Source organism: Phoca vitulina, unplaced genomic scaffold (assembly GCF_004348235.1).
Source record: "Phoca vitulina isolate PV1807 unplaced genomic scaffold, GSC_HSeal_1.0 scaffold18, whole genome shotgun sequence".
NCBI lineage: Eukaryota > Metazoa > Chordata > Mammalia > Carnivora > Phocidae > Phoca > Phoca vitulina.
Window position 1 is genome coordinate 27,602,900 of NW_022589721.1, and position 25,935 is coordinate 27,628,834.

Genomic DNA, 25,935 nt, shown 5'->3' on the forward strand with positions numbered 1-25,935 from the left:
AACTTGAACTTTGCCCGAGTCTGGCACGTTTACCATTGTTTAGCTTTTTTAAGTATTTGTGGAAGCCAGGCTAAAGCTTTTGTAAAATGAAGCAAGAGATAGTAGAGAGAGAGGTACAGACTGAGAAAAAGGATGATCTCATTACCAATCACACTGCATTTTAACAGCTGAAGTCTCTGAGGATAGAAGGGGAGGAAATGAGCCAAAGAGTTTATCAATTAAGTCGAGTAACCTTTATTCAAAAAGTGATCATTTCCTTCCCATCGGCTCAGGCATCGACCAGGCGACACTGCATCTTTCACGAGGCCAGTCCACTGAGAAGCCCTCCCAGCTTCTCCGGCTGCTCCCACAGTTCCCACCCAAGGGCTGCTTTTCACGACAGATGTGTCCAAGTGTGTCCACATCTGCTCATTTTCATACTGGGATTCTTGGAAGGGAAATGAATGAAAGGTTTCCAGAATTTTAAAAAATATATTGTACTTCTCCCCTAAAACATACCTCCGTCTATGGAGCTACTAAAGACACACTCCCATAATAATCGGAGGCAGAGGAAGAAAATGCATGAGCCTAAACCAACCTCCTTCCCAATCCCACCTTAGGGAAATTCAGCCTTGACAACCTACAGGGCAGGAGAGAGAGAAGGTGTGTGGCAGTGTGGAGAGAGGAAATTTAACGGGGCAGGGAAGGCCCTTACCTGTTTCACGACAGTCACCGTCCCTGGAGCCATGGCAACCACGGAGGCCACGGCAGTGGCGTCATGGGCCTCGGTGCCCAGCTCGATGATCTGCTGGAGGATGTTCACAGCCGTGGGGTCAAGGCGGTCACCTTACAGGGAAGAAGCAAACGGGACACCAGTAAGCCCACCAGTGCTGGGGGGCACTGAGTGCAAAACCAGACCTTACTAGAGGCCACTGGGGAGCAGTACCCACTCCAGGGGAAGCACAGATTCTCCGCAATCGCTCAATTTCAACAGCAGAATAATTTGTATGGTGCTTTTTGGCTTGAAAGCACTTTCTATTAGAACATTTCAAAAGCCCAAATGATCCTGTGAGGAGATGACAGTGTGATATTACCCCCATTTCAGAGACTGGTTACCTCTGCACAAAAAAGACAGGAGACTTGCCTGGGGTCATTGGGTCAGTTACTGCACAAAACCAGAGCTCAGGCCCAGATGTTCTGAATCCAAACTTGGTGACCCAAGACTGCCTCTCAGGAGAGAACCCCCGAGAAGTACCAACTAAAACACTAACCTGCAAAGTTAGTGTCCTGTGAGCATACGCCCAGTAGGTGGCCAATGAGAGTGTGCCCAATAAATTACACAAGTTATGGACAAAACATCGGAGGATGTCTCAATTATTAAGACCAGTGGGCTTTAAAATTCCAAACCAATTTAAGCTTGGGGTTCTATTTTAATCATCTCAAACGACTGGAGTCCACAGCATCAGGGCAGCTACTGAGTATACCCCGAAGGCTCTCACCATCTGCTTGACCATCTGTGACTCTCCCGAACACGGCACTCTGACCCCGATCATTAATTCACTAAGAGAGAAACTACTGCATGATCTCTGTGTTAGCATAATATTACCAAGTCTCCGCCAGAGTCTGCATCCTCCTGGACCGGCTTTCCGTGGGTCACATTCCAATGTGAGTCACTCAGGAAGAGCCAGAGAAGGGGAGCATGATGTGTTCTATGTCACGGGTAGGATGTGGCGTGAGACTAAGTACACGATGGTGTGAGTGACTTGCATATACTCAGAGCGTACCACCCTGGCGCTGCCCTACACACACACACGCACACACACACACACACTCTCTCTCTCTCCTTCTCTCTCGCTCTCTCTCTACGTAAGGGGGGTGTGTGAACTGTGCCTTGCAGCCAACCACTCTGAACATCCAAAGACTAAACAAAATATTTACCTTAAGAACTTACTGAGCTAAGTCAGGTTTAACTCCTCATGCACTTACTCCCTTGGTGACCATTAATCAGGCCTGTCACCAGGAGCATGGCTCCCAGGGGGAATACAAAGATCTGCCTCCATCTAACACTCTCTCTCCTCCTCCTTCGGGACTCATGAGACAGATCTGTAAGCAAATTATTCCCGCACCAGGCTGGCCCCGTCTCGGGGCAATCAGGGGAACGCCGCAGAAAAGTCAGGTGGGTCCCCAGCAGATGACATGCGATCTGAACACTGAAGGTACAGGTGAGGTGGCCAGAAAAAGTGTAGGGGAAGGAACAGACTGTGTCCCAGAGATCACACACAGCAGTGCAGGTGTGGGGAAAAAGGAGCACCTGCTGAGTCTTCAGGGGAGAGCAATCTCAGGGGCGGGGTAGAAAGGGATGATGTGCAGGGAGCCAGGACCCACAGCTGGCGCGCCTGGCTCGATGGGCTGCAAGGTCTGAGCCTTATCCCAAGAGCCAGGAAGAGACATGAGAGAGGCCTCAGAAGGAATGTGTGCGCGCATGGGGGATGAAGGCACAGGGCTTAGCAGTCGCTGAAGCCACTGAACACGAAGGAAGCAAGCACAGACTCAGCCAGGGCCTCAGCTCCGGGTGCCCCATTTAACAGCCTCAGCCGGGCCGCTCCCCTCCGCTGAACCTGCCGCTCTAACCAGCCACCACCGGGAAGCGCTGTCTCTGGAAGGCCCTCAAGCTCTGGCAGCCCAATGAGCCCCGCCGTAAATAATCCGCCCAAAGGACTGTTTTACTCAGGTTGCTTATGACCTGGGCTTTAGGGCTTTAAGAACCCGGCAACACTGGCGCTTTCCTACCTCCTGCCACTACCTAATACTTTCCTCTGAACGCAAATCAGGCTGTGGTCACACATTAACTCGGGCTCCATCCAAGTGCTGAAAAGGACTAAGAAAGCCTAAGGCTGGAATCACCGCTGGGGTGACACAGTGGTCTGATTTTAAAATTGATCTAATACTTGAAAACGATGACATTTGATGTAAAAATCCTGCTTTGGGGCTTTTCAGAAGACTGGGACACGGGCAGTGCCGGGCTCGAGGCTCTGCAAGGTGGCCGCGGCAAGGTGAGCAGCTGTGCCCTCAGTCCCGCTCATGCCACCGCTGTCCCTGGAGCAGAAACAAGCCCCTCCCCCCACCCCCGGAAGAGAGGCCCACAGGGAGCCAGGGATGGGGACACCCAAGACCACAGGATCAGCTCCAGCTCTCAGCTGAGCCCTGCCGGCAAAGCTCCCTCCACCCCTGTGGAAGCATTCACACATTCATTCATTCATTCAGCATGCCCACTAAAGAGCAGCTCGAAGGTCGCTGGAAAGTGTCTGAGGGGACAGAGCGTGTGCTCTCTCACCACTCTCCGAAGTATATCTCAGGTCCTGGAGCGCGGCCACGGCTGCCTGCGTGCCCTGAACGTCCTCTTCGGCTTCTGTGATGTGCACGTACTGGGTGGAGGGCTCCTCGGGGGTCTCTGTCACTGGCTAAACAAAAACAGGCTCATCTGAGTGATCTTCTGGAAGACTACCTGTTACCCGCCAGTCCCAGGATAACGTATGGAGACAAATCAAAGGCATACGAGCAAACCTCTGCGACACCTCATTTACCTGGCATCCCTGAGAGATCAGCTGCTCCAATAAAAACACACTTCCCTTTTTCCCATCACATGTCTTTTCCTGCTTTGTCGAAGATTACTTGACCATAGAGGGTCCATATCTGGGCTCTCTATTCTGTTCCATTGGTCTGTATGTCTGTTTTTGTGCCAGTACCATGCTGTCTTGGTGATCACAGCTTTGTAATATAGCTTGAAATCCGGCAACAAGATGCCCCCAGCTTTGTTTTTCTTTTTCAACATTTCCTTGGCGATTCAGGGTCTTTTCTGATTCCATACAAATTTTAGGATTGTTTGTCCCAGCACTTTGAAAAACATCATTGGAATTTTGATCGGGATGGCACTGAAGATATAGTTTGCTCTGGGTAGCATAGACATTTTAACAATGTTTATTATTCCGATCCATGAGCATGGAATATTTTTCCATCTTTTTGTGTCTTCTTCAATTTCGTTCATGAGTGTTCTGTAGTTGCTAGAGTATAGATCCTTTACCTCTTTGGTTAGGTTTATTCCGAGGTATCTTATGGTTTTTGGTGCGATTGTAAATGGAATCGTTTCTCTAATTTCTCTTTCTACAGTTGCATTGTTAGTGTACAAGAAAGCAACTGATTGGTGTGCATTGATTTTGTATCCTGCCACATTACTAATTGCTGTATGAGTTCTAGTAATTTGGGAGTGGAGTCTTTGGCTTTTCCACATAAAGTATCATGTCATCTGTGAAGAGAGAGAGTTTTGACTTCTTCTTTGCCAATTTGAATGCCTTTTATTTCTTTTTGTTATCTGATTGCTGTTGCCAGGACTTCTAGTACTATGCTGAACAATAGTGGCGAGAGTGGGCATCCTTGACGTGTTCCTGATCTTAAGGGAAAGGCTCTCAGCTTTTCCCCATTGAGGATGATATTCGCAGTGGGTTTTTCATAGATGGATTTTATGAACTTGAGAATGTTCCCTCTGTCCCTATACTCTGAAAAGTTTTAATCAGGAAAGGATGCTGTATTTTGTCAAATGCTTTTTCTGCATCAATTGAGAGGACTAAATGGTTCTTCTCTCTCCTCTTATTAATGTGTTCTATCACACTGATTGATTTACGAATGTTGAACCACCCTTGCATCCCAGGGATAAATCCCACTTGGTTGTGGTGGATGATCCTTTCAATAAGTGGTGCTGAGAAAATTGGACAGCCACATGCAGAAGAAACTTGACCATTCTCTAACACCATACACAAAGATAAACTCAAAACGGATGAAAGACCTCAATGTGAGACAGGAATCCATCAAAATCCTAGAGGAGAACATAGGCAGTAACCTCTTTGACATCAGCCACAACAACTTCTTTCAAGATACATCTCCAAAAGCTAGTGAAACAAAAGCAAAAATGAACTTTTGGGACTTCATCAAGATAAAAAGCTTCTGCACAGCAAAGGTAACAGTCAACAAAACAAAGAGGCAACCCACAGAATGGGAGAAGATATTTGCAAATGACACTACAGATAAAGGGCTGGTATCCAAGATCTATAGAGAACTTCTCAAACTCAACACCCAAAAAACAAATAATCAAGTCAAAAAATGGGCAGAAGATATGAAGAAGACACACAAATGGCTAACAGACACATGAAAAAATGTTCATCATCATTAGCCATCAGGGAAATTCAAATCAAAACCACACTGAGATACCACCTTACACCAGTTAGAATGGCAAAAATGGACAGGGCAAGAAACAACAAATGTTGGAGAGGTTGTGGAGAAAGGGGAACCCTCTTCCACTGTTGGTGGGAATGCAAGTTGGTACAGCCACTTTGGAAAACAGTGTGGAGGTTCCTCAAAAAGTTAAAAATAGAGCTACCCTATGACCCAGCAATTGCACTCCTGGGTATTTACCCCAAAGACACAGAGTGAAAAGAAGGGCCATATGCACCCCAATGTTCATAGCAGCAATGTCCGCAATAGCCAAACTGTGGAAAGAGCCGAGATGCCCTTCAACAGATGAATGGATAAAGAAGATGTGGGCGCCTGGGTGGCTCAGTCGTTAAGCGTCTGCCTTCGGCTCAGGTCATGATCCCAGGGTCCTGGGATCGAGTCCCCCATCGGGCTCCCTGCTCGGCAAGAAGCCTGCTTCTCCCTCTCCCGCTCCCCCTGCTTGTGTTCCTGCTCTCGCTATCTCTCTCTCTGTCAAATAAATAAACAAAATCTTTAAAAAAAAAAAAAAGAAGATGTGGTCCATATATACAATGGAATATTACTCAGCCATCAGAAAGTATAAATACCCAACTTTTACATCAACACGGATGGGACTGGAGGAGATTATACTAAGTGAAATAAGTCAAGCAGAGAAAGTTAATCATCATATGGTTTCACTCATTTGTGGAACATAAGGAATAGCATGGAGGACATTAGGAGAAGGAAGGGAAAAATGAAGGGGGGGGAATCGGAGGGAGAGATGAACCATGAGAGCCTATGGACTCTGAGAAATAAACAGGGTTTTAGAGGGGAGGGGGGAGGGGGGATTGGTTAGCCCGGTGATGGGTATTAAGGAGGGCACGTACTGCATGGAGCACTGGGTGTTATACGCAAACAATGGATCGTGGATCACTACATCAAAAACTAATGACGTACTGTATGGTGACTAACATAACATAATAAAATTTAAAAAATTAAACAAAAACAAAAACAAACCAAAAAAAACACTTTCCAAAATGGAAACTTCTCTTTGCAAATACCGAGACATTTTTAAAGCAGCTCTGGTAGAAAGCTTCCTGCCACACATTCTTGCCTTGGGGACCAGAGTGTGATGTTCACAATTAGAGATTAGACACGCGCAGAGATTCTCGTGTGTGCTCTTCTGACGGCCGCTGCCTCCTCCCACCGCTGCCTGAGCCATCCTGATCTTCCCGGCTCTAGGGCCTTGTGCCGTCAGGCCCCCAGAGAGAGGGCGCAGCAGAGCTGCAGGTGGAAGGAAGCAGGGCAGGCAATTCTGTCACCTGGGTCAAGTTTGCAGCACAAGTCCTGGCACCAAGTAAGAGCTCAGTCCGCCATGGCTATTCCAACCAGTCTTATTTTTATACGAAGGAGACGATAAACAACAGACCACGGGAAACACATCTGCAAAATCAGGTGTTGGGAGGGTAGGAGGGGCTGAAGCGACATTCACGGGTGCCGCAAACCTCAGGAGAGAAGAGGTGGGCCAGAACTCAGCATGTCACAAGAAATCGGCATGAATAATGGCCTCTTTCTGGAAGGGACGGGGAGGGCCGGGGAACCATAAGGCAGGAAACATGAATGTCCACCAACAAAGAAGAATAGGAAGGAGGACTTGACACAAAATTTACAGATGCCAAAGTTACACTCTCTAAGTACTTATCGGTAATGGACACAGTTCAGAATGCCAGGTAATTCCTCTCTTACAGCCAAGGGGCCAAGTGCCTTTCAAGATTCCCAGCCTAACACATAGTAGACACCCAAGAAAAATGTGAATGCATAAATGAACAACAACAACAAAAAAAACCCTGCTTCCTTTTAAGTACCATTAAGCCACAAATTGCCCAACACTGACTGGGCCCAAGGAATGTCTTAGCCTGTGAAAAACAGCTTCTTCCTCGCTGGGGGAGCTCTGTGTAATGATCACACGTGCGAAGGATGGGCTTTGCAAGGCATTCTGGGGAGCCAAACGACAGCCCAAACTGGTGGATAGGCAGCTTGTCATCCCACAGGTAACCGACCACCTGAGCCCAGCTTCTCGGCTGCTCTAGTCTCTCATTTCTGGAGACGAGTACATGGCTTTGTGTGAACTATTTTCACTGGGTTCAAAGCTCTCCTCCTTAACGTGTTGGGATCTGCAGGAAGCAAGGCCTTCAGAGCAGAGGGGCACTACCACACACACTTACAAAAGAACCAACTGACAGAGAGACGTGGGGTATTAGGTCAAGAATTGGCATTCCAATGCCTGTTTGTTAACAGAGAGCAAAACCTTGCAGTATGAACTTGAAACATGAGGACTATATGTTTTCCCTTAGACGAGGATGTGATGTTGATGACACCACCACCAATAATCATAGCTGCTGCCAAACACTGGGGGTCCTGGGGGCCTCCCAGGAACTAGCTATGGACCTCAACAATTGGATATCATGTCTCTTGGGTATTATTAGCCTCACTGTATGGATCAGAGGATGAAGAACACAGAGGTTAAATAATGGTTTCTAGGATAGCACCAGGATTCAAAGTCTGTCAAATTCCAATGCACATACTTCCTATATTTTCTTATAAAAAATTCCCAACACACACAACCACAGGGGGATGAACCCTCAGTGTACACATCACCCAACTTGAATAATTATCAATTCACGACCAGTCTTAGTTCCCCTCTGTCCCCACACACACTCCACGCCCTGCCCTTGGAATATTTTGAAGCAAATGCAGAATTCATAGCATTTTATCTATAAATATTTTAGAAGGTATCTCCGAAAGATAAAACCCTTTCAAAACACAAGCACAACACCACTGTGACATCAAACACCAAACAGTAAGTCCTTAACGTGACCACACGCCAGGCCATGTCCTTGTGCCTCCAGTATCTTATTTCCCATAACTGACCCTTCAAATCAAATTTAAGTCACTGAATCCATGTATTAGAATGGACTGACATGTCTCATAAGACTTTTATTTATAGGTTCTCCCTCCGTTCTGACTCCGACCCCCCAACCCCGAATTATAGTTCTGTTGGGGAAAGTGGGCTGTTTGCAGAGTTTCCAATAGTCTGAACTTTGCTGATGGCACCACTATGGAATCACTGAATGTCCACTGTGTTTTCTGGCCACTGTGTTTCCTGCAAGTTGGTAGATGTAGAAGCTTAATCAGATACCAGCTCCCTTTTTGGCAAGAATGTTTCCTGAGTTATATGGTGTACTTCTAACAGGAGACACATGACGTCTGGGTGTCTTCATTATTTCTGTGATGTCAGTAGGTAAGGGATGGCCACTGCTGGATCCGTGACACCATTAGGGGCTTGCAAAATGGCGATACTGTCAATCTTCATTTGTTAGCTGGAAAACATCTATAAATAGAAGCTTCTCCTCACCAAACATTTGGTTATATTGAGGTATAGTTAGTTTAGAAAAGATTAAAATAACTATTTGACTCTGGGCCTTTATTTACCAAAACAGAGTTGATGCCCTAATATCCTACAAAGGTGACTGAGTTTTCTCCCCAATGTCAGTATAAACCCATGGACTGAAATATTCTTGATGTGTTTCACTGTACTTACTAAACACTAGCAACAGGCTCAGAGTTACGCTATCAGCCCCCCTCCCCACCGCCAACAACAGAATAACTGAAAACAGTACGTGTCTTTGCAGTTCTATTTGCCCTTAGCTTATACCCCACCAGGAGGGGCAAACTCCTATCTTAAAGTCTGTGGAAATAGTCCCTCTGTGTAGCTAAGCCATCATTTTGATATACAGTTAGAATCATTTATTTCACTTTCCTCTCAATTTTTAGGGCTTGCATTTTTTTAAACTTCGATTTTTTTTTAGTATTATATGAAATATATTTTTTTAGTATTATATGAAATATATCCATGGTTTCAGAGTCACATCTGTACAACTGGATGTGCGAAGAGACATCTGGCTTCTCTCTTTATCCCCTCCATTTTGGTGTGGCCCTACCTCTCCACATAAAATGCCCCCCCCCACTGTTTTTTATGACTATTTTATTTTGAAATATTTTTCGATTTACAGAAGAATTGCAAAGATAAAACCAAGAGTTCCTATATACCCTTCACCCAACTTCCCCTCACGGTTAACATCTGACGCAACCGTGGTACAATTATCAAAGCCCAGAATTAACACTGGAACCATACTATTAACAACAGACTTTACCCAGATTTAACAGCTTACTCCCTGGTGTCCTTTTTATGTTCCGGGACCCAGGGCTCAGTCACCAAGTTTCCATGGTGCCCTCCAACCAGGGACAGCTCCTCAGGCTTTCCTGGTCTTTTGTGAGCATGACACTCTTGAGGAATCCTGGTCAGGTATCTGATCACACACATCGACACATCATTTGGATACGTCTGACGGTTTCTCATGAGTAGACGGAGGTTGAGGCTTTTTTGAAGAATACCATGGCGGGGAAGGAGCTTGCCCTTCTCCTCATCACGTCAGGTGGCACACGATGTCATTGTGACTTACTACTGGGGATGCTAACCTCTGGTCGCACGGTTAGCATGGGTCTGCCAGATGCCTCTACTGAATAGTTACTACTTTCCCTCTGTGATCTAGTGACTATCTGGGGGGAGAGATTTTGAGGCTATGTAAATGTTCTGTTTCTCCTTATATTCTGTCTAATTTCAGCGCCCATTGATGGACTTGCCTGCAGCGATGATTACTATGGTGTTCTAATGCGAATTCTCTATTTCCCTCATTCCTCCCAAGTATATCCCTCAGAATTCTTCTGTGCACAAGAACTGTTCCTTCCCCACCATTTGTTCATATTAGTATGGACTCACTGATATTTATTTTATTCTTTGAGTTGTAGTACAACACTATCATTGTTTATTTTTCTTATTTTTTACAGATTTTATTTATTTATTTGAGAGAGAAAGAGCACACAGGCGGGGGGGGGGGGCAGAGGGAGGAGAATCAGACTCCCTGCTGAACAGGGAGCCCTACTTAAGGCTCGAACCAGGACCCTGAGATCATGACTTGAGCCCAAGGCAGATGCTTAACCAACTGAGCCACCCAGGTGCCCTGATCATTGTTTAGTTATTTAAATTGTTCCGGCTCTAGCCATTGGGAACTTTTTGGGTTGTCTCTTGTATGCTTTTGACATGCCTCCATCTTTCGGAAGGTGGGGGTGGGGGGAGAAGCATGTTGTTACTTTCTAGGACCACAAAATACTCTAGGATCATCTTACATATTTTCTGCCACAGCTCTGGAATTCACTTTTCAAAGGACCCTGGTTGCTTTCATTGGAGACTCCTATTAGAAACCGAGATCTGGGGAGGTGTACTCATGGCCACTGAGTGTCACTGCTTCTGGGCTCTCAGCACAAAAGGCTAAGAAAAAAATGTACATGGACTGTGTATAGGCACACATCTGGACTTAGCACACAAGGAACCTATTCCTCTATCTAAACCTATAATACATAATAGGGCTGTGATAAATAGCGTGGTGCAGACACCTTTTCTCATTTTGTCAGCGTTACTTTAGGGTACTTTTCTAGTGGTGGGATTGTTTAGTTAATGGATAAAAAAGTGCACAAGTAATTTTACTAGATGTTGCTAAATTCCCATTCATAGAGATAGTAACATTTTGCATTCCCACCCGCAATGCACGCGAGTGCATTTTCCCCTCAGCCTCTCCAACAGAGAGGATGTCCAATTCTGGATTCTAGTAAGTAAGAAGTTCTCTCTCTGTTTCCATCAACACGTGCTATGTGTCAGGTTGATCATGTTTTCAGATATTCAAAGTCACCTGCATTTCTTTTTCTGTGAACCTTTCTTATCTCTTGCCCATTTTCCCACAGGGCTGTTGATCATTATTTTTACGAGACTTCTGTAACGTCAAGATACTCATCTTTTTTCTACTATATGATCACAAGTATTTTGTTGTCATTTGTCTCGAGCTTTTTTATGAGTTCTTTTCCATAAGACTTTTTAAAATGTAGTCAGTTGTTCTCAATCTTTCTCCTTGATGAATCTGGATTCTGAGTCATAGTGAGGCAAGCTCTCCACACTCTGAATTTAGACATGAATTCATTCACTCGGGTTTTTCTTCTGGTATTCCTAAAATGTCACTGTTTTTACATTTTAATCTCTGATCTTTTCGCTCTTGCCTCTCTCTACATATACAAGCTATTCATTATTTTATGTTTATGTTTCAACCTGATGCTTATCATGCTAGTAGTTTTTCATTCCTTCTTTTGGATTTTCCAAAAATAGAATTCTGCCATCTTCAGATAGATACCTTATTTCTTCCCTTCCAATGCCTTTTTTTTTTAAGATTTTATTTATTGGACAGGGGGAGAGAGAGAGAGAGAGCACGTGCACAAGCAGGTGGAGAAGCAGAGGGAGAGGGAGAAGCAGGCTCCGCACTGAGCAGGGAGCCTGCCATGGTACTCGATCCCAGGGATCCAGGCCACGACCTGAGCTGAAGGCAGATGCTTAACTGACTGAACCACCCAGTTGCCCTCTTCCCTTCCAATTCTTTTTTCTTTTACTTTGAAAGAGGGAGAGCATGAGCAGGGGAAGGGGGAAAAGCAGACTCCCCTGCTGAGCAGGGAGCCTCACACGGGGCTCGATCCCAGGACCCCGCAATCATGACCTGAGCTGAAGGTAGTTACTTAACCGACTGCCTTCCCTTCCCTTCCAATTCTTAATGTCACTATTTACTCTGCCTTGTCGGACACATTGGCTGATACCTCCCAACTAATGTTCAAGAGCAGAGCTCCTGGGGCATCCTCATCTTGTTCCTGATTCAAGAAGACACCCTCCAGTGTTCCCTCACCAAGTAAGATGCTAGCTAGAAAACTGCATGGATGTATTTTTCCATGTTAAGGATATATTCACCCAGTTGTACTTTATTGACTGTTTTTAATCTGCAGACGCTTAAGTTTGTCAAGTGCCTTTTCTGAATATGTGAAGATAATCATTTCATTTTTCTCCCTAGTTCTATTATGATGATGGATTATATTAAAATACTCCCTCCTATTGAACCATCCTTTCCTCGCATTCTGGAATCATCCTCACACTCTCGTGATGTATTATTCTTTTATTTTTTTTTATTTTAAAGAATTTTACTTATTTATTTGAGAGGGAAAGAGAATGAGAGAGAGAGAGAGAGAGAGAGAGCATGAGAGGGGGAGGGTCAGAGGGAGAAGCAGACTCCCTGCCAAGCAGGGAGCCCGATGCGGGAGACTCGATCCCGGGACTCCAGGATCATGACCTGAGCTGGAGGCAGTCACTTAACCAACTGAGACACTCAGGCACCCTGTATTATTTTTTTCATGTGTTCTTGGATTGTTTTTAAAGCCCTTACTCTTAATCACCGTATGCTGATGCTCCAGAAAATGCTTGGATAAGTGGTTCTCATCTGGGGGTGATTTGGGCTTCCGGAGACATCGGCAATGTCACAACTGGGGATGCCACGGTATCGGGGGGATGGGGGGTGGAAGGGGTGGTGGGGTGGAGGTCAATGATACTACTAAACATCCTAAAATGCACAGAATAGCTCCTACAACAGGTTATCATGTCAAAGATCATAATGTCAGCAGTGCTGAGTCTTGGGAAACCCCACCTTACATAAACTGCAATTAGTCTGTGGAGGTGACACTTGGTGCTTGGAAAGAGACAGCTACTGGCTTTGATCACACAGATGTGTTTCCAGCCAGGGGACTGGTTCTAACACCCGAGGGTAAAACAAAGATGGCAGGTGGGACACATGTTCAGCAGCAGGACAGTGGGGCCTAGAATCAGAAGATGGAGCCCTTCCCAGTTCTTCTGGTGAAGACTCACAGTACGCTCCTTGCCTTGCATCCTTCCCTCAGGGGCAAGAGCTGATACTCTGGATTGGTGAATCACAGAAATGCAAATACCAGTGAGAGCCCAATACAGACATTCTCCACGCAACTCAGGGTAAGAATTTGCAGGCACAGGCCTGGTCTCACCCCTCCAACAGAAGACAGGCTTTGAAAAGATTTCCTAGTTTCCCGACCAGAAAACCCAGTCCTCTGAGGAGCCGCTGACTATGCCCAGGACCCGGGCCTGCTCGGTCTGTCATCTGTATCTGGAAATGTCAAGATCAATACTGTGCTTTAAAAAGTTACCTCCCACTTGGAATCTCCTTCGTTTTCCACCAACTTCAGGCCATGCTTGTTCTTCAGGTGTCTGTTGAACTCCCATTTGGTGCCGTAGACGAAGCTGCACACAGGACACTTCAAACCACCTGAAGGCACAGAGGAAAAAGGAGCGTTCACAGCACGGGGAAGTGCCACGGGGCCGCCTCCCGTCCAAACACCTCAAGGCCAGGGAACGCACGGTTCTCTCTGCAGCGCCTACCTCTAGTCCCAGCCTCCCTTCGCAGGAGAGCAGAACAGTGACAGAAGAGCTGGTTCTCAGGACAGAAATGTTAAAGCTTAATGTTTTTCTTTTCATTTTTGAATGAGCATTTGCAGAGAGTCTAATATATATAATATTTTAGGTGCCAGAGTGACAGAATTCCCGTGGCCATGTGAATACGTGGCCTAAAGGATTCTTTCACTTTTTTCGTTTGAAAAAAGCAAATAACCGAAGGATAAGGCTGCTTTTCTCAATCATCTTTGTCCCCAAATACTAAGACCAAGAGCCAAATTCTCAGTCTCCTTCACATCAAAAGCTAAGCCATTTGTATAAATTCCCATTTGGATTTCCCAGTAAAGAACAAATTAAAAAGTTGGTCACATCCTGAAACATCACTATTTATTGAGCTGATTACATTTTATACATGTTCTGTGAAGTGTTTGGATTTAAGAGCATGTAAAACTCTAGGGAAAAAAAAAATAGAAAAAAACCTAAGAATCACACAAAAGATTATTTTTCTAAAATTCTATCAGGAGCAGCAACTAAATTAGTGACTGGGAAAAACCCACTTTAACAGGCTGTGAATTCAGAAGCAACCTCTAACCGCTGGGGAAGGCATCCGGGCAGCAGGCCTCCATATCCACACAGACGATTAGCAGGCCAGAGTCGGCTGCCCCCATGAAGCCGCCAACCTGCGCTGGGTGGGAGCACGTGGGGGGCACAACTGGTCTCCCTACAGCCACTGCTGGTCTGCTCTCCACCCCGCACACGGACGGGGCTTCTAAAAACACAACTAGGGGCATCTGGGTGGCTCAGTTGAGCCTCCAACTCTGGATTTCGGCTCAGGTCATGATCTCAGGGTCGTGGCACTGAGTCCCACGTCAGGCTCTGTGCTTGGCAGGAGTCTGCTTGAGATTCCCTCTCCCTCTGCCCCTCCCCCATCTTGCAAATAAATGAATAAATAAAATAAAAACACAAGCTGAATCACATCTCTCACAGGCGTAAAACCCTCCAATGGCTTTCCATCAGACCCAGAATAAAATCCCAGCTCTTTGCTGTGGCTGTGTGACCTTACCGTCACCCCTGTGTGACCTTGGAGGGAGTAGAGGAATTCCACCCTGATGATGAAGTTGTCCTGACAAATTACACAATCACCAGGCACATTTCATGGGGATGCATAACACAATGTAAGCCTCTCCCAGATGCAAGTAGGATGTGAGTGATCTCCTCAATCAGTTCTGTGTCGGTGGGATCTGAGGGTGCACAGCTCTGTAATTGGGGTTTCCTGTCTATCACCCAAGGAGCTGAGTGACTCCCCAAACAGTCATGAGCACAAAAGGAAGCCGACCCAGACGGCCAACAGTGCACCCCCTCGTACCGTCAGCTCACGGCTTTACGGCTCACTATGCTGGGAGGGCACGGCACAGCATAGCGGGTCTGACAGAGACAGGGGATGGAATCAGCAGAAAGACTGGCAATACCAAATCATAAACTTCCAGAACATTCCACAGAGGAGGCAGCTCCAACAGATGCTTAGTTTCTGACACTTACACACTCTGCACTCTTTTTTTAGGCCAAACCAAATGGGCTTGTTCTTTCCTGCCTAGATGATAATTAAAAGTAGTTTTGAGCTTCCTTTGTTATCGCTTATTAATCATCTAAAATGATGTATTTTCCTATGGTCATCTTTTAAAACTCTCCAAGGTGTGAGAACCTCTGCCTTTTCATTTGGTTCAACTGACATAGCTCCCCCTACAAAGACTTAACAAGAGGCAGTGAACAAAAGCAACCTAAATGACATTAAAGACTCCTTCTGCAGGACTCTTTAATGGAAACTAATTTAAGGAGAAAAACACCCTTACATTATGTTTTAAATTAAAATGAATATAATGCCCCATATTAATTAAAACTTCAACCTCTGCCACATGGCCTTTAATTAAAGAACAACACATTGAAATACGTAATCTAGACTAAATGCAGAACTATGCCACTTAATTGACATCAAAGCTGAGAGAAATTAATTTCTAGTTCAATTCATTACACTCTTAGGCAATGCACAATAAAGGTCATGGAAGACTTGGTGCATTTACTTGTGGCGCTGATATAAAGCACACACCATAAAACCCGCAAACCTCTAAATCACAATTGCCTCAGAAGGCATGACGAAGCAGCAAAGGCACAGAACTCTAGGCGCAATTTGAAAAATCAATCATGGCATCTTTTGCTCTTTTTGGAATGCAGTGTTCTGGAAGAGTTTTAGGCATTAAAATATCTTTGTTCCTTTGTGGTGGGTGATTTTATTGAAAATCCAACTTTATTTCCAATAACATGACTCCTGGAGCAGCACAGAGCATTGGGTTGGGCAGTCAGATACCAGAATTTGGCACTTGCTCATGTGACCCAGAGGCCACTTCCTAAAACTCTAAGGGCTTTGTTTTCTCTAGGGAAAAATGTTAAAGCTCTTATCTTCAGAAAAAAGGCACTCCAGGGGCACCTGGATGGCTCAGTTGGTTCAGTGTCTGCCTTGGCCTGGATCATGATCTCAGAGCCCCGCTTCGGGGTCCCTGCTCAGCGAGGAGCCTGCTTCTCCCTCTCTCTCTGCTACTCCCCCTGCTTGTGCTCTCTCTCTCTGAAATAAACAAATAAAATCTTAAAAAAAAAAAAAAAGGCACTCCAGTAGGCAGAATAACGGATGCCCAAAGATATTCACGTCAGGGAGAAAAGGGGCCCCTCGTGCACCGTTGGTGACGACGTAAATCGACGCAGCCACTGTGGCAAACAGTATGAAGGTTCCTCAAAAAATTAAAAATACTACCATCATATGATACAGCCCTTCCACTGCGGGGTTTATATCGGAAGGAAATGAAAACAGAATTTCAAAGCGATACCTGTACTCCCACGTTCACTGCAATGTGATTCACAATAGCCAAGATATGGAAACAACCTCAGTGTCCACCAATAGATGAATGGATAAAGCAGTCGGGGTGTGTACACACATACACACACACACACACACACACACACACACACACACACAGGAATATTAGTAAGCCATGAAAAGGAAAGAAATCCTGACATTTTCGACAACATGGGCGGACCTAGAGGACATTATGCTAAGGGAAGTCAGTCAGACAGAGAAGACAAATACTGCATTGTATCCCTTATATGGGAAATTAAAAAAAAAAAAAGTTGAACTCATAGAAACAGAGCAGAAAAGTGGTTGCCAGGAGCTGGGGGACAGGGGAAGTAGGGAGAGACTGGTAAAGAGTATACACTTGTACACTTGCAGTTGTAAGATGAATAAGGTCTGAGGGTCTAATGTGAAACACGGTGACAATCGCTGATAACTGAAGTTCATGAAGAGAGCAGAACTTAAAACATTCTCAACAACAGTGAAAGGATTTTATTAGCTGACTAGAGGATGAGAATCCTAAATATCTTACAGCTTTGTGAATGATACCCCAATAATGCTGAAAAAAAAAAAAAGCAGTGGGGACCTGTCAGTAAATTGGCCTGGGCTCTACTGACAATGTGACCCCACATGAAACAGGTGGGGGTCCTGGCCCCCAGGAGCTGACCATGTGAAATGGAATGTGCATAGATAAACAACAAAGACAGTATGTGGGGTTTTTATTATGATGGAAAATAAATAAACATAGAAAAAGAAAAACAAAAGAAAGATATTTAGATCCTGATCCCTGCAACAGGGGAGTGTTACCTCGCATGGCAAGAAGAGACATGGAAGTTGTGATTCGTCAAGGACCTTGAGATGGGGAGATTATTCTGGATTGTCCAGGCAGGACTAATGTAATCACAAGGGTCCTTACAAAGAGGAGGCAGAAGACGGGTCACAGAGAAGCAATAGGAGGAAGACTCACAGCCCCTGCTGGCCGTGAGGATGGGGGAAGGAAGGGGCTCCAGGCAAGGGCAGCCTCTGGAAGCTGGACAAAGCAGGAGAACACACTGCCTGTCCCCTGGAGACTCCAGAAGGAATACGGATTTGTTAGCAAACCTGACTTCAGCCTGTGAGACCTATCTTGGACATCTGACCTTCAGAACCGTAAGACAATGAATCTGTGTGGTTTAAACCACTGCCAAGTCTCTGGTCATTTGTTATAGCTTCAGTAAGAGACTAATACAAGCACTCAACAGCAACCGGACCAAAGGAGCTCAATTATCAAGGAAAGTGGATACAGAGCAATTTGATTATACAATATTAAGAAGTAAAATGTGCAATCAGACTTTGTGAACATTCTCACTTCTTGTTGTCTCTTAATTCAGTGCCTGTCCTGGGACCCAGCCAGAGCCCCAGCTCAGAAGCAGGATTGTAATCTTAATCCTGTGCAAGCACTAGGTGGAGGGCCCTGGTCACATGGCATGCTGTCAGACAGTATCTGAATCTCTCTCAAACCCCAGCCCTGCTTCCCAGAAGACGTTCAAGAAAAACAGTGTAAGGGAAAACAGCAGAGGAAAAACGAAGTGCATTTTATTATTAGCCAGGCTGGTATCCCAAACCCCAGTGAGGACCACTAGGGAAACAAGAGTTTAAACAAGTCTCTGCCATTCCTCCTGGTCCCTTTACACGCTCCCCAAAATCTTGGCATCTGAGATCCTCTGGACAACCACAGGGAAGCACTGAAAGAGAGACAGGTCCCAGAGTTAGCCTTGGGTCAGACCAGCAACTAGACCTGGAGACAAAGAAATAAGAAAAAGTCAACAGCACCCCATGTGTCCGACCTTTCAACCCAGCATTATGTGACCACTAGCCAATGCGAAACGACCACTGTCCCAGAACAGGACCATGCCACTTCCCCCTCTTCTTCCTCCTTAACAAGTGCACACTTGAGACAAACTTCAGGGGGCATCGGCCCAGCAGCAGTAAGAATCCAGACTCTGAATCCAGAGCTGGGTGTGGCTCGTGCTCACTCTGTTGCCTGGGCTGATCATTTCCCCCCTCGACTCTGTGTTTCCTCACTTTAAAACAGGAACAGTGAGGGGCGCCTGGGTGGTGCAGTCGGCAAAGCGTCTGACTCTTGATTTCATCTCACGTCAGGATCTCAGGGTCCTGAGATCAACCCTCACACTGGGGTTATCTCTCAGTGGGGAGTCTGCTTGGGACTCTCTCTCCCCGTCGCCCTCCGACCCTCCCCCCATTTGCACACTCTCTCTCTAAAATAAATAAATAAATCTTTAAAAAAAAAAAAAACAGGAATGATGATGTCAACCGCACAGGGCCTCTGTGAGAGTGAAATTAACATATAACAACCAACAACACGCATGATGACATCACAGCACTGGAAGCACCTGCCAGTAATATATGGAATCTGGGCCTTAATAAAAACAATTTTTAAAATCCAAATGTCCCAGAATCAGACAACTGACTTTTGTGTTAGCTGATAGTTTCTGGATTTCCTCCTATGCTATTTTCCCCGAATTTGGTGTGAAAAGCTAAGATACGGATATACATCGAAGATGCATACGTACGCACAATTACATTCTTCTCATATGGTAGTTCAAAGTAACGCAAACATTTTTTTGTTAATTTATTTATTTGAGGGAGAGGGCGAGAGAACACAAGTAGGGGGAGTGGGAGAGGGAGAAGCAGGCTCCCCGCTGAGTGCAGAGCCCAATGCAGGGCTCCATCCCAGGACCCAGGATCATGACCTGAGCCGAAAGCAGATGCCTAACCAACTGAGCCACCCAGGTACCCCCAAAATAATGCAAAGATTTTAGCAGATGCTGCAAATGAAGCCTTCTCCCTGAGCCTGCTCCTCTCACTGCTTCCTGTCCCAACCACTACCCCTGCCTCAATGACCCTGTAACAGCGGGGGCTGGGAGAAGGGTCAGCACCGAGGAGAAGCCTCGAATTCTCCTCCTGTAGGCAGCGCACCTGCTGGGTTACAGTCAGAAGATGGAGCCTTGGAGGAGCTTCCCAGCCCTCATCCCCAGCCCAGGCCACACCGGGGATAAATGCCCCCATACCCCAGTGTCCAGCGCAGTGCTGAGCAACTAGAGCCCAAGAGATACATGGTGAAGAAAGAACGTGGGAATGAACAGGACTGTAAATCTGAGCCATTTATTAAGTGCTACGTGTCGGGCACAGTCTGGGACCTTAGAGATAAGGTGTGGTCCCATAATATCTAATCCCTGTAGCTACTGCTGGGCAGGTATGAGCCCCTCCTCTTCGAAGATGTAGAACGTCAATGTTCAGAGAAGTTAAGTCATCCCAGGGCCACGGTGATCAGACATCCCGGTTCCAAGTCCATCTGACCCGCCTCCCTGCACTCATGTCAACAATCTGGAGTGACTTGAAGGACCACTTTGAGGTCACTGGAAAACGAGCAGCCTGCTCAGTCCCAGCTCTATCCTGCTATGAGCTCCAGGAGTGAGCTAATAATTTGTGAAGCTTAGTGCCAAAGTATCTCATGCCTCTCAACCTGTGATCTAGGGAACGAGCTCTTGAGCTAACTTACTCAGGCATATTTCAAGAGGAAAAACGGGCAGGCCCACTGCAGCAATACAACATGAAAATGTGTGTTTGTGTGGGAAAATGCCTCCAACCCATATTAATGAACAAGCGATGGGCTAAGAAAATGAGCAAGAGATTGTCTGACCTGCCTTTGAATGATCAGAAGTCCATCAAATAGAAGCAGGGAATAAAACATGTACCTAGCATTCGGGACAAGTCTAATTACCAGAAAGCACCAGAGTTCTCAGAGAACTGGTGCCTCCTGAGGGGCCGGTGGACACACTGCTGGCATTGTCAGCCCTGTGCCCTGAGGCCCAGAAGTGGGCTGGAGCTGGCTTCAACCAGCTCACAAGCCGGCTGTGCACACCTCTTCCCAGTTAGTGACATCACACTGGTAGCTTAAAATGGGCCACAGTAGAGATCCCTCCACCACAGAAATGGGCAAATGCTGTGAGTCAGGTTCCTGTCTCTCTGCCCCTGGGAGGTAAACATGTACAGAACGCCGCTGGTGGATGCCCGAGCAGCCACCATTCCAGAGGGCTTCTGAGGCCCACTGAAAATAACCCGGACTCCATGGAGAGCACCATGCTACCTTCCCCTCGAAACCTACGAGGAACAGAAACATCTCGGCCTTTTAGGCCCCTTCCCTACCTCCTGCACAGCACTGTGCACGGACATCCTTCCCAAATCCCTGAGCATTATGGATAGGAGAACCTTTGTCCACAACCCATGGCTTTGCCTGTGTCCCAGCGTGACACCACTTAATACGGCTGATGGACAAGCAGTCCCAATCATTTGGAGAAAAACTACATTTTGTTCACGGTTTGTTAATTATGTTATTCTAACACATTCCTCTTTATCAAAACAAGAAATTATAAAGTCCCATGAAGATATTTCCTGATGAGTAGAAGAGAAACACAGAACTGAGCGGGGGCAGAAATAACTTGAAACTAATCAAAAGAAAAGGAAGAATTCCAGTGGTTTCCGAGGACCCAGCATTCCAAACACAGTAACTGCATCCATCCCACTTTGCCCCTCCATTCTCCTTCCTTCTCCCAGACAGGGGAGCAGTGTGAGCTTCGTGCTCTTGAGATTTCTAAGCTGCGTTCATGCTCAACCAGCTACCTGATTTCAGAGACTAGCCTCCCGCCACAACACAATGGCACAACATCTCTTACAAGCTAAGAGACATGTAGTTGTTTCCTTCCTCAATAGGTCTCCTGAAGGGGGCACTGGAAATACACACACACACACACACACACACACACACACAGACACACACACACGAAAGAAGACCAGGAACACCCCTGCAAAGATGAAAATTAAAACCCAGACCCTGTCAGGGAATGCCACCTGATGACCGTCTGAGGAAGCTAACTGAAAATGTAGGGCAGGCAGCAGTTCGGCACTGCAAGGCAATGACGAAAGTTTGGAAGCAGAGAGCAGTGATAAGATCATCACTCAGAGCCCCACGCCTGTCCCAGCAGCCATAGTAAGGGTCTGTCTCCTGCCAACCCACCCCGACAGTGTGAAGGAATGTTAAAAGGAATGTCTAGCCTGCTTCTCCAGCAATCTACGGTGACTCTAAGGCAATTCGTTCTCTCCTCTGTGATTCCTGGATGGGGGTCATCAAAAATGATGCAATGGCTCTAGAGATCTTAGATGTTTTCAGGAGGAAAAAAAAAAAAAAAAGAATGAAAATGTACTGAGTGCCACTCAGATGTTCTCTCCTTTGACCCTGTCCGCCATCACGAGAGGTGGCCGCTATCAGCTCCGTTTTTAGGTGAAGGCCCTGAGCTGGGGAGCCTGGGTAACTCGCCCGAAAGCACAGCTAAGGGAGGAGGGCAGGGAGGTGAGCCAGGGCTCCCCCATGACACCAGCCCGGGCTCCAGCAAACAGTCCTTAAAATACAAGGCACACACGCCCCGTTACCCCAGATGAATGGCTCTAAAATTATCCTGAGTTTTTATGCTGTTATCTATTTCCATACATCAGCCCTGTCACCGAAAGTGCTGAAGGATTCAGTCAATTCATTTGTTTTATATTGAGATGCATTTCATGGCGATTCCAACGAGCGGAGCCTCGTTCTGCACCGGAAACTCAGAGTGCCCGAAGCTGCTGCAGAGTTAGCATCCCACACCCACGTTTACCGGGGGCAGATTTCTAAAACGGTCCGTGGTTTCCAAGAGTCACAGGACTCAGGAAGTTGTAAAAACGGCTGTACTCTATGTGGCTATCATTTTCTTAGTTGAATTAGTGAAGCGCGGATATAAATACAACAGCACTTCTCTGTCTGGCAACAGCACATGAGCTAAACCTTCTCAAATGGGAATATGTGATCATTTACTGAAACAGGCAGCAAAAAAAAAAATCTCTCATACTTTTCAAAAATAGCGGTTTTCATCCATTCTCTTTTCTTTCTTTCTTTTTTTTTGAGAGAGCGAGAAGCGGGGAAGGGGCAGAGAGAGAATCTTAAGCAGGCTTCACCCTCAGTGCGGAGCCCGATGCAAGGCTCCATCTCAGGACCCTGAGATCATGACCTGAAATCAAGAGTCAGACGCCCAACTAACTGAGCCATCCACCCAGACACCCCTCATCCATTCTCTTTCGTTTAAATGTTCTAAATGGTTTATCCTTTTCAGGATGAATAAGTAATCTGAGCACTCAATAAATATTTTTGGATCATCAAAAGCAGCTCACCTACAAATACGTTTACCATAGCATTATTTATAACTGCAATAAAGGAAAAATCTGGAAACCCTACAATGTCCAACAGGAGCATGGCTAAATAAATGAGGTCCTGACACTGCATGCTAGATCCCAAAAAGCCTTTGGGAGTTATAACGAGGGAGACCAAGTGTCAAAAGAAAACAAAATGTTCACGTTAGCCAGGAACTTTCATTTCTGAAAAAGGTCCACGAAGACAAAGAACAGAAAGTAATACTGAATGTTGTGGGGAGGGTAGTAAAAACTGTGGGTAAATGATGACTTTCCTTCACTTCAGATTTCTGGTGAGGCAGTAAGGAATGCTGATCCACAGCAATGGGGGTGGGGAGGTGGAGCACAATGACGACGATGGAGAGTGAACAGGACGCCCAGGGGTCGGACTTAGCTGTAAGATGCCCAGCTCCACGCAGGGGGCACACTGCCTACCTTGCTGGATGAGCGCGTCGGCCGCCAGCTCCCCGGTGCCCACGTTGGCGTACTCCTCGTTGGGGTGCTTCCGGTTGTAGTGCCGCTTCAGGGAGCCGGATATGTTACAGGAGTAGTGGCAGTGGGCACAGCGGAAAGGCTGCAGGGACAAGGAGGACAGGTTAGGGAGGGGGAGCCCCAGGGGGGATCGAGCTTCCAGGGAAGGAGAGGTGTAACTCGCCCCAATGTCTTCCTCCACTAGTCTCCCACCCCAGGGAGTCTGACATCCCAAAGCCTGTGATGAGCAGGCTGCCCCCTGGGGAAACACTCCGGGGCGGGGGGGGGGGGGGGGGGGGGGGGGGACCCCGCGGGGGGGGGGGGGGGGGGGGGGGGGGGGACACGCAACCTCAGGATGCTGAGTCCTGCCTCTGCGGGGACCATGCAAGGCACCCCCAGAGCAGGCAGGGTCTCTGCTCAATTTGGATGCTTTCATTTCTTGTCTTATTTTGTCTGCTCCAGTTCTTGTTCAAGAAAAAATAACAAAAAAAGCAATACAGTAATCGATCATTTTCCTTTTTGCTGTTGTTCAAGTGAATGTCTTTCAAAGTAGCTCCCCTCACAATTAATTCCCCAATGTAATTGCTTCTTTAACTAAATCATTTTCTCCACAGCATTTACCTGCAAGCACATGCATATACGTAAGTATCCACCCATAGCTGTCCACCATTAGGGAAATCCACCTGGTCAATCTATTTCTAACCCCTTACCTGGGCAGGGCAAACACTTTCAAGATAAGGATGCCATGGGTCATGCAGCCCTGCTGCGACCTTGCATTGCTTTGGGGGGCTCAGAATGAGTGGTGGGGAGGAAAGGGGTGGCCGCTCAGGCCCCTTGGGGAACCCAGTGAGACCTGGCCATCAGATGAGTGATGGACAGACATCTGGATCACGGTCGTGTCCCACACCCTGACTCCCAATCAAGACAGTATCAGTATCCCTCTGAACCACGTGCTTTCCGACTGTCCAGCAGAGTGCTACATGAATCCCAAAGTGTGCATTCAGGGCCCGTTTGGGAGCACAAGCAGCTTGCTGGCCCACGGGGATGGGAGAGAAGGAGCAGTCCATGGCGGGGGATTTGGGTGGGACAATGAGAAATGCTGGCTTTCTCCAAGGTTCTGTCCTTGGGCCTGTTTGTTCTCCTGCTGTGGTTCCAATGATCATTTTGACAGCTTGATATATATCCAGTTGTGATCTCTCCCAAACCACAAATAGGAATTTCCAACCGTCTTCCAGGTATTTCTACAGGGATGCTCTGTAGGCCCCTCCAAATAAACATACACAATTTCAGACTCACTTTCTGCAAAATCAGCTCATCACCCGAAAGCAGAAACCTGATCATCATCCTATACTCTTCCTTTTACGATTCAACTAATTATTAAGTCTTGTCCAGGCTTCCTCAGAAGCCTCCTCAGAATTCACCTTGCTCCACCCCAGCACACAGAAAGGCGCCATCCTGGCCTATTAAGGAAATCCCGTCACTCCCAGGAGGGCCGTTCTCAGAGAGAAAGACACAAGGAAGTCAAAGCAGGGAGAAAGCCTGAAACGTTCCCTAGGGACTCCACCGTCCACAAGGCGACTCTCTGGTCATGGGATGCTCTGCGCCACACGGTACGTGCTGCACTTGGCCCTGTGGCTCAGCCCACAAGGACTGATTAAACAAAAGGGACCTGGAACAAAGGCAAAAATTAACCAGGCTCTCTCATCTATCTACTGAGTAGAGAACAAGACGTCCAAAATGTCAGCATGTGATTATTTGCAAAGTTAAAATAGAAGCTAAAACATTTTCAAGTGCTTTCATCTCCTAAATAGGCAAATATTATGAAATTATCTTTGGAACACTGGCATTTACACAGAAATCAAAAAGAACAATCGAAAACACTCTAATACTAGCGCTGAGTGGTCAGTGGGCCAACAGGCAGGAAGGGGCAGCCACAGCGAGAACGGGTCCTACAGACCGAACTCCAGGCTCCGGAGACAATTTCACCCTTCTTGGGGCCACACACATCAACTGCTTTGTGAGAGTTTCAACTCTTGTATTCCCAGGACTTGCTCCTCAGTAGAATTGCTAATGAGGAGAAAAACGGCCAAAACGTGAGCAGACAGACACAAAGTGTACAGGTGAGCCCAGCTGTGACAGACTGACCACCAACTTCTACCCGAATCCTCAATTCTTAAAGCTGGGGGAGACGCTTTCAAAGACTGGCCAATCTTCGCTCCACGCGGACGTTCTGTAGCCTCCGAGAGCGTGTGATCATAGCCTTTGGTGGATGCGGGGAGGTCAGCAGCCCCGCAGATGCTCGCCAGCACTGAGGGTCAGAGAGACGCGCCGCCCTGCCTCTTTCCCTCAGGGCCCTTCCACAGCCTCAGGCCCACTGCAACCTCTCGGTGAAGTCAATCACCACTGAACTTCTGCTCGGGGTCTTCTCCCCATAACTGTGGTCACTGAGCCGCATCTGGGCCCTTCAGACAAAACAAGGACCTGTGAGGAGGTGTTGCCACGTGTCAGCAGGGAATTCTGCTGGGGCTGTCACAGGCCTGGGGACAGAGGTGGAAGAGAGCGCAGATGACATCTCTACGCCGCTGGTCAGACGTCAAGTCTGACAGCACTATTAATACTGCAAGTCTTGAGATTTCATTCGTGAAGCGTGTACTGACTGCTCACC

General features: G+C 46.7%; 1 protein-coding gene across 3 annotated transcripts in view; it reads right to left on the minus strand.

Annotated features, from left to right (window-relative positions):
- Window positions 1–25,935, minus strand: part of ZFAT (zinc finger and AT-hook domain containing) — a 216,930-nt gene that overhangs the window by 21,808 nt on the left and 169,187 nt on the right. For all 3 annotated transcript variants that reach the window (XM_032415477.1, XM_032415478.1, XM_032415479.1), the window contains 4 exons: window positions 23,235–23,373; window positions 13,381–13,499; window positions 3,314–3,440; window positions 695–825 (listed from right to left, as the gene is read on the minus strand). In XM_032415477.1, coding sequence (XP_032271368.1) covers window positions 695–825; window positions 3,314–3,440; window positions 13,381–13,499; window positions 23,235–23,373 — 516 coding nt within the window. The remainder of the gene's footprint in view (window positions 1–694; window positions 826–3,313; window positions 3,441–13,380; window positions 13,500–23,234; window positions 23,374–25,935) is intronic.